We start from the raw sequence: 16,163 nt of genomic DNA, 5'->3' as shown, positions 1-16,163 counted from the left end.
AAAAAAAACTCTATGAAAAACTACAGTACAGTAAATAACCAATAAATAAATAAACAAACAGTTGAAATAAAATTATACCAAGTTCTAACAAGATAGCTAAAATTACAATCAATAACATTACAACTCTCATCACAGCTCCCCAACAATGGGAGCAATAGTGAGTAGATGAGATTCCCTACAGTGTGGAAACAGGCCCTTCGGCCCAACAAATCCACACCGACCCTCCAAAGAGTAACCCCCCAGACCCATTCCCTCCATTTACCCCTGACGAATGCACCTAACACTATGGGCAATTTAGCATGGCCAATTCACCTGGCCTGCACATCTTTGGATTGTGGGAGGAAACTAGAGTACCTGGAGGAAACCCACTCTGACACAGGGAGAATGTGCAAACTCCACGCAGACAGTCGCCCAAGGCAGGAATCAAACCTGGGTCCCTGGCACTGTGAGGAAACAGTGCTAACCACTGAGCCACCGTGCCGCTCACAAGTAGACCTGTATTTATATGGGATTCTTCCTCCCAGGGGCCCCCAAACCAACAGGCACCATCCTCACAGCTAGACAAAGGCCCTGGATAATGTAGCCGATACATCTACATCAATATAATTCAAAAATGGCTGCCATGTTCCATAGAACAATTCCATTTTCTGGTGCATAGTACTCATAAGGAAGTCCAGGGGAATGTGTTCCATAACTATCCTATGCTAGCTCGAGGGTCCTGGGGGATTTTCCGATACCCAACTCATTGAAATATTTTTTCTTGCACAGAAAGAAAGAATAATAAACAGTTTCTTCCCATGTACATCCATGGAGGGAAACATTTGGAAAAGGAGGCACACTGGATCCAACCCAATCTCAGTCCCCAAAACCTTTGCTAAAGCACTCGCTCTGTCATCCCAATACCTGCGGATCTTGTGGCATGTCCATAAACAATGAATAAGAGTACCTTACACTTTGCACTTGGGGCACATTGGGGACGCTCCTGTCTTAGACTTCGCAAACCGTTCTGGTGCCAGGTGGGCCTTATGGAATACCTTCAGTTGAGTAGCCTGAGACCTATTACAAATAGAGATCTTCCTAACATTTTCCCAAATGTCCTCCCACATCTCTGAGGAGATTTCCACCCCTAATTCTTGAGTCCAGGTTTTACATAGTTGTTCCATGTCCTTCGACACATTACTACCTAGCAAGTGATAGAGAGTGCTAACCGAGGGAGCGTCCGCTGACCGGAGCGCTCTCCTCTCCATGTCTGATTTGTAAGGATGAAACATCAATGTGGTCTTTTTTTGTATGAAGTCTCTAACTTGAAAATATCAAAAGATATTAGATATCAAAAGAACGAGGTAACCTGAACTTCTGAGCTGAAAATGTGTTGCTGGAAAAGTGCAGCAGGTCAGGCAGCATCCAAGGAGCAGGAGAATCGACGTTTCGGGCACAAGCCCTTCTTCAGTCATTCCTGAAGAAGGGCTCATGCCCGAAACGTCGATTCTCCTGCTCCTTGGATGCTGCCTGACCTGCTGCACTTTTCCAGCAACACAATTTTCAGCTCTGATCTCCAGCATCTGCAGTCCTCACTTTCTCCTCGAAGATTCCAACCTGAACTTCTGACCCAACTGTTCGGAAGACATCATGACCTCCTCATCGAATAGGTCTCCCAAACAGGAGATTCCTCTGGACTCCCAAAGCTTAAAGCCAGTGTCCATCAAGCCTGGCTGAAATCCCAACATTCCCACTATAGGAGTGAAAGGGGAGGTTTTTTGTAAATTACCCTCACCCTCCAAGCTTTGACTGTGTTCAGGACAATGATCCGTGACAGTTCTCATCTTGTCCATAAACAACAGGTTAATGAGGGGGCATTTTGCCTGAGAGGCTTCTATATCTAACCGGGTTGATCGTGGATCATGGGAGGCACAATCAACCACATAGGATAACAAGGGACTCACCTTGTTTCAGTCTTAAATTGGTGCCCCTTTATTCTGAGACTATTCCCTCTGGTCCTAGACTCTCCCATGAGGGGAAGCGTCCTCTCTCAGCATTTAACCTGTCAAGCCCCTTAAGAAACCTTTATGTTTCAATGAGATCATCTCTTACTCTTCTCTACTCCAATGAGTAGGATCCCAATCTGTTTAATCTTTGCTCATAAGATAATCTCTCCATACAAGGGATCGTCCTAGTGTACCTTCTCTGAACTGTCTCCAATGAAATTATATCTTTACTTAAATAAGGGACTAAAACTGCTCACAGTATTCCAGTTGTGAGTTCACCAGCACCTTGTACAGTTGCAGTAAGATTTCCCTACTCTTAGACTCCAACCCCATTGAAATAAGGGCCAACATTCCGTGAGCCTTCCTGATTCCCTGCTGCAGCTGGGTGCTAGCTGCATGTGTTTCTTGCACAAGATCCTCAAATCCCATCATGTTGCTGTTTTCTGTAGTTTTTCTCCATTTAAATAATACTTCCTGTGTTTTCTGCAGGTGATGATGAGGAAGAGGAGCCCGAGTTCCCCCTGAGCCCCCGTCCTCGTCCTCTTGCTGAGCTCCAGCTGAAAGAGAAGGCAGTCCCCATGCCCAATGCCAGCTCCTTCTTCATCTTCAGCCCGACAAACAAGTAGGTGAAGTTTGGTGGAATGGGTTAGTGCACACAGCTCTCTTCCTGTGACATTGTTTCTATGTTTCTTCGAGGACAGGTAGAGCTCAGAAAGCCAGCCCTATAATTGTAAGCATTTGTGATGCAGAACGACAGCATTCTGTTCCACCTCACATCTTCAAAGGGGAAGATCTACAGCTGCCTCCCCTTTTCCTGTTCTGAAGGTGCTGTCCCTTTGGGCTTTGAGCCACCACTGTTGATGTTATACATTAATGATCCAGATGAAGGAACTGTGGGTATTGTTGCAAAGTTTTCAGATGACACAAAGATAGGTGGAGGGACAGCAAATGTTGAGGAAGTGGGGAGGCTGCATAAGGACTTGGACATGCTAGGAGAGTAGGTCAAGAATTACCATATGGAATCCATTGTGGGAAAATGTGAGGTTGTGCACCTTGGTAGGAAGACTAGAAGTGTAGACTATTTTCTAAATGAGGAAGGCTTCAGAAATTTGAAGCACAAAGGGACTTGGGAGTCTTAGTTCAGGATTCTCTTACACATAACATGCAGGTTCACTTGGCAGTTAGGAAGACAAATGCAATGTCAACATTCATTTCAAGAGGGCTAGAAAACAAAAGCTGAGATGTAGTGCTGAGGCTGTATAAGAGTCTGATTTAGACTGCACTTGGAATGTCATGAACAGTTTAGGGCCATATATTTAAGAAAGGATGTGCTGGTGTTTGAGGGGGTCTGGAGAAGGTTTATCAGAATGATCCCAGGGATGAAGGGCTTGTCAAACAAGGAGAAGCTGGAGTTGGGGACCTGAGTGAAGGGATGACCTTTTAGAACTGAGATGAGAAGGAATGTCTTCAGTCAGAGGTTGACGAATCTGTGGAACTCATTGCTGCAGAGGGCTGTGGAGGTCAAGTCATTGAGTGTATTTAAGACAAAGATAGATAGGTTCTTGATTAGTAAGGGGTTCAAGGATTACAGGGAGAAGGCAGGAGAATGGGGTTGAGAAACATGTCAGCTGTAATTGAGCAGAACCAATGGACTGAATGGCCTCATTCTGCTCCGATATTGAATGGTCTGTGGACTATGGTCTCACAGACTTACCCTTGTTCATGGATTGCTCCTATTCTGTCTCTTCCAGACTACGCAAGTTGTGCCACAGGATCATAAATGCAACCACCTTTACAAACTTCATCCTTCTCTTTATTCTGTTGAGTAGTATCTCACTGGCTGCAGAAGACCCCATCCGAGCAGAGTCCTTCCGTAACAAGGTAGACTGTTACTGTGCTCTGGGCTGTGGGGACATGGTCCTTCTCTCTAATATGCTGCTGTTGTGCTTAGACTTTGTGCTGTATACCTTTCGTTTTCAACATTTGAACATTTTCTGATTAATTACCTGAAGATTTGTATTTACTTTCCAGATCCTTGCCTATTTTGATATTGCTTTTACTGCAATTTTCACCATGGAGATTATTCTGAAGGTAATGCTTTATGTAATGTGTTATCATGCTCCTGTTTCACTGCCCTTCTCCCTCGGTCTTCTGTCTGTGTCAGCCCCTTCCCCACTCTGTGTCCGCTCCTCACACTCTCTGTGTCCACACCCCCCAACTCTCCCTGTGTCCACACCCCCCCCACTCTCCCTGTGTCCACACCCCCCCCCACTCTCTCTGTATTCACTACCCCCCACTCTCTTTGTGTCCACACACCCCCAACTCTCCCTGTGTCCACACCCCCCCCACTCCCTCTGTGTCCACACACCCCCCCCACTCTCTGTGCACACCCCCCACTCTTTCTGTGTTCACACCCCCCCACTCCCTCTGTGTCCATCCCCCACTCTCTCTGTGTGCACATACCCCACTCTCTCTGTGTCCACACCCCCTCACTCTCTCTGTGTGCACATACCCCACTCTCTCTGTGTCCACACCCCCCACTCTCTCTGTGTCCACCCCCCCACTCTCTCTGTGTCCACCCCCCCACTCTCTCTGTGTCCACACTCCCCACTCCCTCTGTGTCCACACCCCACCACTCCCTCTGTGTCCACACCCCCACTCTCTCTGTGTCCACACCCCCCCACTCTCTCTATGTCAAGCCCCCACTCTCTCTGTGTCCACCCCCCACTCTCTCTGTGTCCACATCCCTCACTCTCTCTGTGTCCACATCCCTCACTCCCTCTGTGTCCACCCCCCCCAGTCTCTCTGTGTCCACATCCGTCACTCTCTCCGTGTCCACACCCCACTCCGTGTGCACACTACCCACTCTCTCTGTGCCCACACTCCCCACTCAGTGTCCACCCCCCCACTCTCTCTGTGTCCACCCCCACTCTCTTTGTGTCCACACTCCCCACTCTCTCTGTGTCCACACCCCCCACTCTCTCTGTGTCCACCCCCTCACTCCCTCTGCGTCCACTCCCCACTCTTTCTGTGTCCACATTCCTCACTCTCTCTGTGTCCACACCCCCCACTCTCTCTGTATCCACATCCCTCACTCTCTCAGTGTCCGCCCCCCCGACACTCTCAGCACACCGCCCACTCTGTCTGTGTCCACACTCCCCCACTCTCTCTGTGTCCACCCCCTCACTCCCTCTGCGTCCACCCCCCACTCTTTCTGTGTCCACATTCCTCACTCTCTCTGTGTCCACACCACCCCCACTCTCTGTGCACCCCCCCACTCTCTCTGTGTCCACACCCCCTCACTCCCTCTGTGTCCACCCCCCCCACTCTCTCTGTGTGCACATCCCCCACTCTCTCTGTGTTGAAACCCCCCCACTCCCTCTGTGTCCACCCCCCACTCTCTCTGTGTCCACAACCCCCACTCTCTCTGTGTCCACACCCCCACTCCCTCTGTGTGTCCCCCACTCTCTCTGTGTCCACATCCCTCACTTTCTCTGTGACCACACCCCCCACTCTCTCTGTGTCCACCCCCCCACTCTCTCTGTGTCCACACTCCCCACTCCCTCTGTGTCCACACCCCACCACTCCCTCTGTGTCCACACCCCCACTCTCTCTGTGTCCACACCCCCCCACTCTCTCTATGTCAAGCCCCCACTCTCTCTGTGTCCACCCCCCACTCTCTCTGTGTCCACATCCCTCACTCTCTCTGTGTCCACATCCCTCACTCCCTCTGTGTCCACCCCCCCCAGTCTCTCTGTGTCCACATCCGTCACTCTCTCCGTGTCCACACCCCACTCCGTGTGCACACTACCCACTCTCTCTGTGCCCACACTCCCCACTCAGTGTCCACCCCCCCACTCTCTCTGTGTCCACCCCCACTCTCTTTGTGTCCACACTCCCCACTCTCTCTGTGTCCACACCCCCCACTCTCTCTGTGTCCACCCCCTCACTCCCTCTGCGTCCACTCCCCACTCTTTCTGTGTCCACATTCCTCACTCTCTCTGTGTCCACACCCCCCACTCTCTCTGTATCCACATCCCTCACTCTCTCAGTGTCCGCCCCCCCGACACTCTCAGCACACCGCCCACTCTGTCTGTGTCCACACTCCCCCACTCTCTCTGTGTCCACCCCCTCACTCCCTCTGCGTCCACCCCCCACTCTTTCTGTGTCCACATTCCTCACTCTCTCTGTGTCCACACCACCCCCACTCTCTGTGCACCCCCCCACTCTCTCTGTGTCCACACCCCCTCACTCCCTCTGTGTCCACCCCCCCCACTCTCTCTGTGTGCACATCCCCCACTCTCTCTGTGTTGAAACCCCCCCACTCCCTCTGTGTCCACCCCCCACTCTCTCTGTGTCCACAACCCCCACTCTCTCTGTGTCCACACCCCCACTCCCTCTGTGTGTCCCCCACTCTCTCTGTGTCCACATCCCTCACTTTCTCTGTGACCACACCCCCCACTCTCTCTGTGTCCACACCCCCCACTCTCTCTGTGTCCACACCCCCCACTCTCTCTGTGTCCACACCCCCACTCTCTCAGTGTCCACACACCCCCACTCTCTCAGTGTCCACACCCCCCCACTCTCTCTGTGTCCACACCCCTCACTCTCTCTGTGTCCACACCCCCACTCTCTCTGTGTCCATACCCCTCACTCTCTCTGTGTCCACACACCACACTCTCTGTGTCCCCACCGCCCACTCTCTTTGTGTCCACGCCCACTCTCTCTGTGTCCACACCCCCCACTCTCTCTGTGTCCACCCCCATTCTCTCTGCGTACACCCTCCCCACTCCCTCTGTGTCCACATTCGCCCACTCTCCCTGTGTTCACTACTCCCCACTCTCTTTGTGTCCACACACCCACAACTCTCCCTGTGTCCACACCCCCCCCACTCTCTCTGTGTGCACATCCCCCACTCCCTCTGTGTCCACCCCCCACTGTCTCTGTGTCGACGTTCCTCACTCTCTCTGTGTCCACACACCCCCACTCCCTCTGTGTCCACACACCCCCCCCACTCTCTGTGCACACCCCCCCACTCTCTCTGTGTTCACACACACCCACTCCCTCTGTGTCCATCCCCCACTCACTCTGTGTGCAGATACCCCACTCACTCTGTGTCCACACCCGCTCACTCTCTCTGTGTGCACATTGCCCACTCCCTCTGTGTCCACACTCCCCACTCCCTCTGTGTCCACACTCCCCACTCCCTCTGTGTCCACACCCTCACTCTCTCTGTGTCCACACACCCCCCACTCTCTCTGTGTCCAAACACCCCCCACTCTCTCTATGTCAAGCCCCCACTCTCTCTGTGTCCACATCCCTCACTCTCTCTGTGTCCACATCCGTCACTCTCTGTGTCCACACCCTACTCCGTGTGCACACTACCCACTCTCTCTGTGCCCACTCCCCACTCTCTTTGTGTCCACACTCCCCACTCTCTCTGTGTCCACACCCCCCACTCTCTCTGTGCACACTCACTCACTCTCTCTGTGTCCACACCCCCCACTCTCTGTGTCCACACCCCCCCACTCTCTCTATGTCAAGCCCCCACTCTCTCTGTGTCCACCCCCCCACTCCCTCTGTGTCCACCCCCCACTCTCTCTGTGTCCACATCCCTCACTCTCTCCGTGTCCACACCCCACTCCGTGTGCACACTACCCACTCTCTGTGCCCACACTCCCCACTCTCTCTGTGTCCACCCCCCACTCTCTTTGTGTCCACACTCCCCACTCTCTCTGTGTCCACACCCCCCACTCTCTTTGTGTCCACACTCCCCACTCTCTCTGTGTCCACACCCCCCACTCTCTCTGTGTCCACCCCCCCACTCTCTCTGTGTCCACCCGCCACTCTTTCTGTGTCCACACCCCCCACTCTCTCTGTGTCCACCCCCATTCTGTCTGCGTCCACACCCCCCATCCCTCTGTGTCCACATTCGCCCACTCTCCCTGTGTTCACTACCCCCCACTCTCTCTGTGTCCACACCCCCACTCTCTCAGTGTCCACACACCCCCACTCTCTCTGTGTCCACACCCCTCACTCTCTCTGTGTCCACACCCCTCACTCTCTCTGTGTCCACACCCCCACTCTCTCTGTGTCCACACCCCTCACTCTCTCTGTGTCCACACCCCCACTCTCTCTGTGTCCACACCCCCCACTCTCTGTGTCCACACCCCCCACTCTCTCTGTGTCCACCCCCATTCTCTCTGCGTCCACACCCCCCACTCCCTCTGTGTCCACATTCGCCCACTCTCCCTGTGTTCACTACTCCCCACTCTTTTTGTGTCCACACACCCACAACTCTCCCTGTGTCCACACCCCCCCCACTCTCTCTGTGTGCACATCCCCCACTCCCTCTGTGTCCACCCCCCACTGTCTCTGTGTCCACGTTCCTCACTCTGTGTCCACACACCCCCACTCCCTCTGTGTCCACACACCCCCTCCACTCTCTGTGCACACCCCCCCACTCTCTCTGTGTTCACACACACCCACTCCCTCTGTGTCCATCCCCCACTCTCTCTGTGTGCAGATACCCCACTCACTCTGTGTCCACACCCCCTCACTCTCTCTGTGTGCACATCCCCCACTCTCTCTGTGTCCACACCCCCTCACTCTCTCTGTGTCCACCCCCCCACTCTCTCTGTGTCCACATTCCCCACTCCCTCTGTGTCCACACCCCCACTCTCTCTGTGTCCACACCCCCCACTCTCTGTGTCCACACCCCCCACTCTCTCTGTGTCCACCCCCATTCTCTCTGCGTCCACACCCCCCACTCCCTCTGTGTCCACATTCGCCCACTCTCCCTGTGTTCACTACCCCCCACTCTCTCTGTGTCCACACCCCCACTCTCTCAGTGTCCACACACCCTCACTCTCTCTGTGTCCACAACCCCCCACTCTCTCTGTGTCCACACCCCCACTCTCTCTGTGTCCACAACCCCCCACTCTCTCTGTGTCCACACCCCTCACTCTCTCTGTGTCCACACCCCCCACTCTCTGTGTCCACACCCCCCCACTCTCTCTATGTCAAGCCCCCACTCTCTCTGTGTCCACCCCCCCCACTCCCTCTGTGTCCACCCCCCACTCTCTCTGTGTCCACATCCCTCATTCTCTCCGTGTCCACACCCCACTCCGTGTGCACACTACCCACTCTCTGTGCCCACACTCCCCACTCTCTCTGTGTCCACCCCCCACTCTCTCTGTGTCCACCCCCCACTCTCTTTGTGTCCACACTCCCCACTCTCTCTGTGTCCACACCCCCCACTCTCTCTGTGTCCACGCCCTCACTCCCTCTGCGTCCACCCCCCACTCTTTCTGTGTCCACATTCCTCACTCTCTCTGTGTCCACACCACCCCCACTCTCTGTGCACCCCCCCCCACTCTCTCTGTGTCCACCCCCACTCTCTCTGTGTCCACACCCCCCACTCTCTCTGTGTCCACCCCCATTCTCTCTGCGTCCACACCCCCCACTCCCTCTGTGTCCACATTCGCCCACTCTCCCTGTGTTCACTAGCCCCCACTCTCTTTGTGTCCACACACCCCCAACTCTCCCTGTGTCCACACCCCCCCCCACTCTCTCTGTGTCCACCCCCATTCTCTCTGCGTCCACACCCCCCACTCCCTCTGTGTCCACATTCGCCCACTCTCCCTGTGTTCACTAGCCCCCACTCTCTTTGTGTCCACACACCCCCAACTCTCCCTGTGTCCACCCCCCCCCCCACTCTCTCTGTGTGCACATCCCCCACTCCCTCTGCGTCCACCCCCCACTGTCTCTGTGTCCACGTTCCTCACTCTCTCTGTGTCCACACACCCCCACTCCCTCTGTGTCCACACACCCCCCCCACTCTCTGTGCACACCCCCCCACTCTCTCTGTGTTCACTACCCCCCACTCTCTTTGTGTCCACACACCCTCAACTCTCCCTGTGTCCACACTCCGCCCACTCTCTCTGTGTCCACATCCCCCACTCTCTCTGTGTTGAAACCCCCCCACTCCCTCTGTGTCCACCCCCCACTCTCTCTGTGTCCACAACCCCCACTCTCTCTGTGTCCACACCCCCACTCCCTCTGTGTGTCCCCCACTCTCTCTGTGTCCACATCCCTCACTTTCTCTGTGACCACACCCCCCACTCTCTCTGTGTCCACACCCCCCACTCTCTCTGTGTCCACACCCCCCACTCTCTCTGTGTCCACACCCCCACTCTCTCAGTGTCCACACACCCCCACTCTCTCAGTGTCCACACCCCCCCACTCTCTCTGTGTCCACACCCCTCACTCTCTCTGTGTCCACAGCCCCACTCTCTCTGTGTCCATACCCCTCACTCTCTCTGTGTCCACACACCACACTCTCTGTGTCCCCACCGCCCACTCTCTTTGTGTCCACGCCCACTCTCTCTGTGTCCACACCCCCCACTCTCTCTGTGTCCACCCCCATTCTCTCTGCGTACACCCTCCCCACTCCCTCTGTGTCCACATTCGCCCACTCTCCCTGTGTTCACTACTCCCCACTCTCTTTGTGTCCACACACCCACAACTCTCCCTGTGTCCACACCCCCCCCACTCTCTCTGTGTGCACATCCCCCACTCCCTCTGTGTCCACCCCCCACTGTCTCTGTGTCGACGTTCCTCACTCTCTCTGTGTCCACACACCCCCACTCCCTCTGTGTCCACACACCCCCCCCACTCTCTGTGCACACCCCCCCACTCTCTCTGTGTTCACACACACCCACTCCCTCTGTGTCCATCCCCCACTCACTCTGTGTGCAGATACCCCACTCACTCTGTGTCCACACCCCCTCACTCTGTGTGCACATTGCCCACTCCCTCTGTGTCCACACTCCCCACTCCCTCTGTGTCCACACTCCCCACTCCCTCTGTGTCCACACCCTCACTCTCTCTGTGTCCACACACCCCCCACTCTCTCTGTGTCCACACACCCCCCACTCTCTCTATGTCAAGCCCCCACTCTCTCTGTGTCCACATCCCTCACTCTCTCTGTGTCCACATCCGTCACTCTCTGTGTCCACACCCTACTCCGTGTGCACACTACCCACTCTCTCTGTGCCCACTCCCCACTCTCTTTGTGTCCACACTCCCCACTCTCTCTGTGTCCACACCCCCCACTCTCTCTGTGCACACTCACTCACTCTCTCTGTGTCCACACCCCCCACTCTCTGTGTCCACACCCCCCCACTCTCTCTATGTCAAGCCCCCACTCTCTCTGTGTCCACCCCCCCACTCCCTCTGTGTCCACCCCCCACTCTCTCTGTGTCCACATCCCTCACTCTCTCCGTGTCCACACCCCACTCCGTGTGCACACTACCCACTCTCTGTGCCCACACTCCCCACTCTCTCTGTGTCCACCCCCCACTCTCTTTGTGTCCACACTCCCCACTCTCTCTGTGTCCACACCCCCCACTCTCTTTGTGTCCACACTCCCCACTCTCTCTGTGTCCACACCCCCCACTCTCTCTGTGTCCACCCCCCCACTCTCTCTGTGTCCACCCGCCACTCTTTCTGTGTCCACACCCCCCACTCTCTCTGTGTCCACCCCCATTCTGTCTGCGTCCACACCCCCCATCCCTCTGTGTCCACATTCGCCCACTCTCCCTGTGTTCACTACCCCCCACTCTCTCTGTGTCCACACCCCCACTCTCTCAGTGTCCACACACCCCCACTCTCTCTGTGTCCACACCCCTCACTCTCTCTGTGTCCACACCCCTCACTCTCTCTGTGTCCACACCCCCACTCTCTCTGTGTCCACACCCCTCACTCTCTCTGTGTCCACACCCCCACTCTCTCTGTGTCCACACCCCCCACTCTCTGTGTCCACACCCCCCACTCTCTCTGTGTCCACCCCCATTCTCTCTGCGTCCACACCCCCCACTCCCTCTGTGTCCACATTCGCCCACTCTCCCTGTGTTCACTACTCCCCACTCTTTTTGTGTCCACACACCCACAACTCTCCCTGTGTCCACACCCCCCCCACTCTCTCTGTGTGCACATCCCCCACTCCCTCTGTGTCCACCCCCCACTGTCTCTGTGTCCACGTTCCTCACTCTGTGTCCACACACCCCCACTCCCTCTGTGTCCACACACCCCCTCCACTCTCTGTGCACACCCCCCCACTCTCTCTGTGTTCACACACACCCACTCCCTCTGTGTCCATCCCCCACTCTCTCTGTGTGCAGATACCCCACTCACTCTGTGTCCACACCCCCTCACTCTCTCTGTGTGCACATCCCCCACTCTCTCTGTGTCCACACCCCCTCACTCTCTCTGTGTCCACCCCCCCACTCTCTCTGTGTCCACATTCCCCACTCCCTCTGTGTCCACACCCCCACTCTCTCTGTGTCCACACCCCCCACTCTCTGTGTCCACACCCCCCACTCTCTCTGTGTCCACCCCCATTCTCTCTGCGTCCACACCCCCCACTCCCTCTGTGTCCACATTCGCCCACTCTCCCTGTGTTCACTACCCCCCACTCTCTCTGTGTCCACACCCCCACTCTCTCAGTGTCCACACACCCTCACTCTCTCTGTGTCCACAACCCCCCACTCTCTCTGTGTCCACACCCCCACTCTCTCTGTGTCCACAACCCCCCACTCTCTCTGTGTCCACACCCCTCACTCTCTCTGTGTCCACACCCCCCACTCTCTGTGTCCACACCCCCCCACTCTCTCTATGTCAAGCCCCCACTCTCTCTGTGTCCACCCCCCCCACTCCCTCTGTGTCCACCCCCCACTCTCTCTGTGTCCACATCCCTCATTCTCTCCGTGTCCACACCCCACTCCGTGTGCACACTACCCACTCTCTGTGCCCACACTCCCCACTCTCTCTGTGTCCACCCCCCACTCTCTCTGTGTCCACCCCCCACTCTCTTTGTGTCCACATCCCTCATTCTCTCCGTGTCCACACCCCACTCCGTGTGCACACTACCCACTCTCTGTGCCCACACTCCCCACTCTCTCTGTGTCCACACCCCCCACTCTCTCTGTGTCCACGCCCTCACTCCCTCTGCGTCCACCCCCCACTCTTTCTGTGTCCACATTCCTCACTCTCTCTGTGTCCACACCACCCCCACTCTCTGTGCACCCCCCCCCACTCTCTCTGTGTCCACCCCCACTCTCTCTGTGTCCACACCCCCCACTCTCTCTGTGTCCACCCCCATTCTCTCTGCGTCCACACCCCCCACTCCCTCTGTGTCCACATTCGCCCACTCTCCCTGTGTTCACTAGCCCCCACTCTCTTTGTGTCCACACACCCCCAACTCTCCCTGTGTCCACACCCCCCCCACTCTCTCTGTGTGCACATCCCCCACTCCCTCTGCGTCCACCCCCCACTGTCTCTGTGTCCACGTTCCTCACTCTCTCTGTGTCCACACACCCCCACTCCCTCTGTGTCCACACACCCCCCCCACTCTCTGTGCACACCCCCCCACTCTCTCTGTGTTCACTACCCCCCACTCTCTTTGTGTCCACACACCCTCAACTCTCCCTGTGTCCACACTCCGCCCACTCTCTCTGTGTCCACAAACCCCACTCTCTCTGTGTCCACACCCCCACTCCCCCTGTGTCCCCCCCCCCACTCTCTCTGTGTCCACTTCCCTCACTCTCTCTGTGACCACACCCCCCACTCTCTCTCTGTCAACACCCCCACTCTCTCTGTGTCCACACACCCCCACTCTCTCTGTATCCACATCCCTCACTCTCTCTGTGTCCGCCGCCCCCCCCACACTCTCAGCACACCCCCCACTCTCTCTGTGTCCACACTCCACCACTCTCTCTGTGTCCACCCCCTCACTCCTTCTGCGTCCACCCCCCACTCTTTCTGTGTCCACATTCCTCACTCTCTCTGTGTCCACATCACCCCCACTCTCTGTGCACCCCCCCACTCTCTCTGTGTCCACACCCCCTCACTCCCTCTGTGTCCACACCACCCCCACTCTCTGTGCACCCCCACACTCTCTCTGTGTCCACCCCCCACTCTCTGTGTCCACCCCCCCCCACTCTCTCTGTATCCACATCCCTCACTCTCTCTGTGTCCGCCCCCCCCCACACTCTCAGCACACCCCCCATTCTCTATGTGTCCACACTCCACCACTCTCTCTGTGTCCACCCCCTCACTCCTTCTGCGTCCACCCCCCACTCTTTCTGTGTCCACATACCTCACTCTCTCTGTGTCCACACCACCCCCACTCTCTGTGCACCTCCCCACTCTCTCTGTGTCCACACCCCCTCACTCCCTCTGTGTCCACACCACCCCCACTCTCTGTGCACCCCCCCACTCTCTCTGTGTCCACACCCCCTCACTCCCTCTGTGTCCACCCCCCCACTCTCTCTGTGTGCACATCCCCCACTCTCTCTGTGTCGAAACCCCCCCACTCCCTCTGTGTCCACCCCCCACTCTCTCTGTGTCCACATCCCTCCCTCTCTCTGTGACCACACCCCCCACTCTCTCTGTGTCCACACCCCCCACTCTCTCTGTGTCCACACCCCCACTCTCTGTGTCCACACACCCCCACTCTCTCTGTGTCCCCCCCCCACTCTCTCTGTGTCCACACCCCCCACTCTCTCTGTGTCCACACCCCCACTCTCTCAGTGTCCACACACCCCCACTCTCTCTGTGTCCACACACCCCCACTCTCTCTGTGTCCACACACCACACTCTCTGTGTCCCCACCGCCCACTCTCCCTCTGTGTCCACTCCCACTCTCTCTGTGTCCACACCCCCCACTCTCTCTGTGTCCACCCCCATTCTGTCTGCGTCCACACCCCCCACTCCCTCTGTGTCCACATTCGCCCACTCTCCCTGTGTTCACTACCCCCCACTCTCTCTGTGTCCACACCCCCACTCTCTCAGTGTCCACACACCCCCACTCTCTCTGTGTCCACACCCCTCACTCTCTCTGTGTCCACACCCCCACTCTCTCTGTGTCCACACCCCTCACTCTCTCTGTGTCCACACACCACACTCTCTGTGTCACCACCACCCACTCTCTTTGTGTCCACCCCCACTCTCTCTGTGTCCACCCCCCCCACTCTCTCTGTGTCCACCCCCATTCTCTCTGCGTACACCCCCCCCCACTCCCTCTGTGTCCACATTCGCCCACTCTCCCTGTGTTCACTACTCCCCACTCTCTTTGTGTCCACACACCCACAACTCTCCCTGTGTCCACACCCCCCCCACTCTCTCTGTGTGCACATCCCCCACTCCCTCTGTGTCCACCCCCCACTGTCTCTGTGTCCACGTTCCTCACTCTCTCTGTGTCCACACACCCCCACTCCCTCTGTGTCCACACACCCCCCCCACTCTCTGTGCACACCCCCCCACTCTCTCTGTGTGCACATCCCCCACTCCCTCTGTGTCCACCCCCCACTGTCTCTGTGTCCACGTTCCTCACTCTCTCTGTGTCCACACACACCCACTCCCTCTGTGTCCATCCCCCACTCACTCTGTGTGCAGATACCCCACTCACTCTGTGTCCACACCCCCTCACTCTCTCTGTGTGCACATTGCCCACTCCCTCTGTGTCCACACTCCCCACTCCCTCTGTGTCCACACTCCCCACTCCCTCTGTGTCCACACCCTCACTCTCTCTGTGTCCACACACCCCCCACTCTCTCTGTGTCCACACACCCCCCACTCTCTATATGTCAAGCCCCCACTCTCTCTGTGTCCACATCCCTCACTCTCTCTGTGTCCACATCCGTCACTCTCTGTGTCCACACCCTACTCCGTGTGCACACTACCCACTCTCTCTGTGCCCACTCCCCACTCTCTTTGTGTCCACACTCCCCACTCTCTCTGTGTCCACACCCCCCACTCTCTCTGTGCACACTCACTCACTCTCTCTGTGTCCACACCCCCCACTCTCTGTGTCCACACCCCCCCACTCTCTCTATGTCAAGCCCCCACTCTCTCTGTGTCCACCCCCCCACTCCCTCTGTGTCCACCCCCCACTCTCTCTGTGTCCACATCCCTCACTCTCTCCGTGTCCACACCCCACTCCGTGTGCACACTACCCACTCTCTGTGCCCACACTCCGCACTCTCTCTGTGTCCACCCCCCACTCTCTCTGTGTCCACCCCCCACTCTCTTTGTGTCCACACTCCCCACTCTCTCTGTGTCCACACCCCCCACTCTCTTTGTGTCCACACTCCCCACTCTCTCTGTGTCCACACC

At 56.5% G+C, this 16,163-nt stretch overlaps 1 protein-coding gene across 3 annotated transcripts in view; it reads left to right on the top strand.

Moving 5' to 3' along the window:
* The window catches only part of LOC122562953 (voltage-dependent L-type calcium channel subunit alpha-1S-like), a 235,396-nt gene that overhangs the window by 103,641 nt on the left and 115,592 nt on the right, over positions 1-16,163 (top strand). For all 3 annotated transcript variants that reach the window (XM_087973777.1, XM_087973778.1, XM_087973779.1), the window contains 3 exons: positions 2,475-2,607; positions 3,737-3,866; positions 4,017-4,076. In XM_087973777.1, the coding sequence (XP_087829903.1) occupies positions 2,475-2,607; positions 3,737-3,866; positions 4,017-4,076 (323 nt within the window). The remainder of the gene's footprint in view (positions 1-2,474; positions 2,608-3,736; positions 3,867-4,016; positions 4,077-16,163) is intronic.

Source organism: Chiloscyllium plagiosum, unplaced genomic scaffold (genome assembly GCF_037043375.1).
Source record: "Chiloscyllium plagiosum isolate Xiang-an unplaced genomic scaffold, Cpla_swu_hap1 HiC_scaffold_26, whole genome shotgun sequence".
NCBI lineage: Eukaryota > Metazoa > Chordata > Chondrichthyes > Orectolobiformes > Hemiscylliidae > Chiloscyllium > Chiloscyllium plagiosum.
The sequence above is the reverse complement of the archived record's forward strand: the minus strand, read 5'-3'. Positions and strand labels throughout refer to the sequence as shown.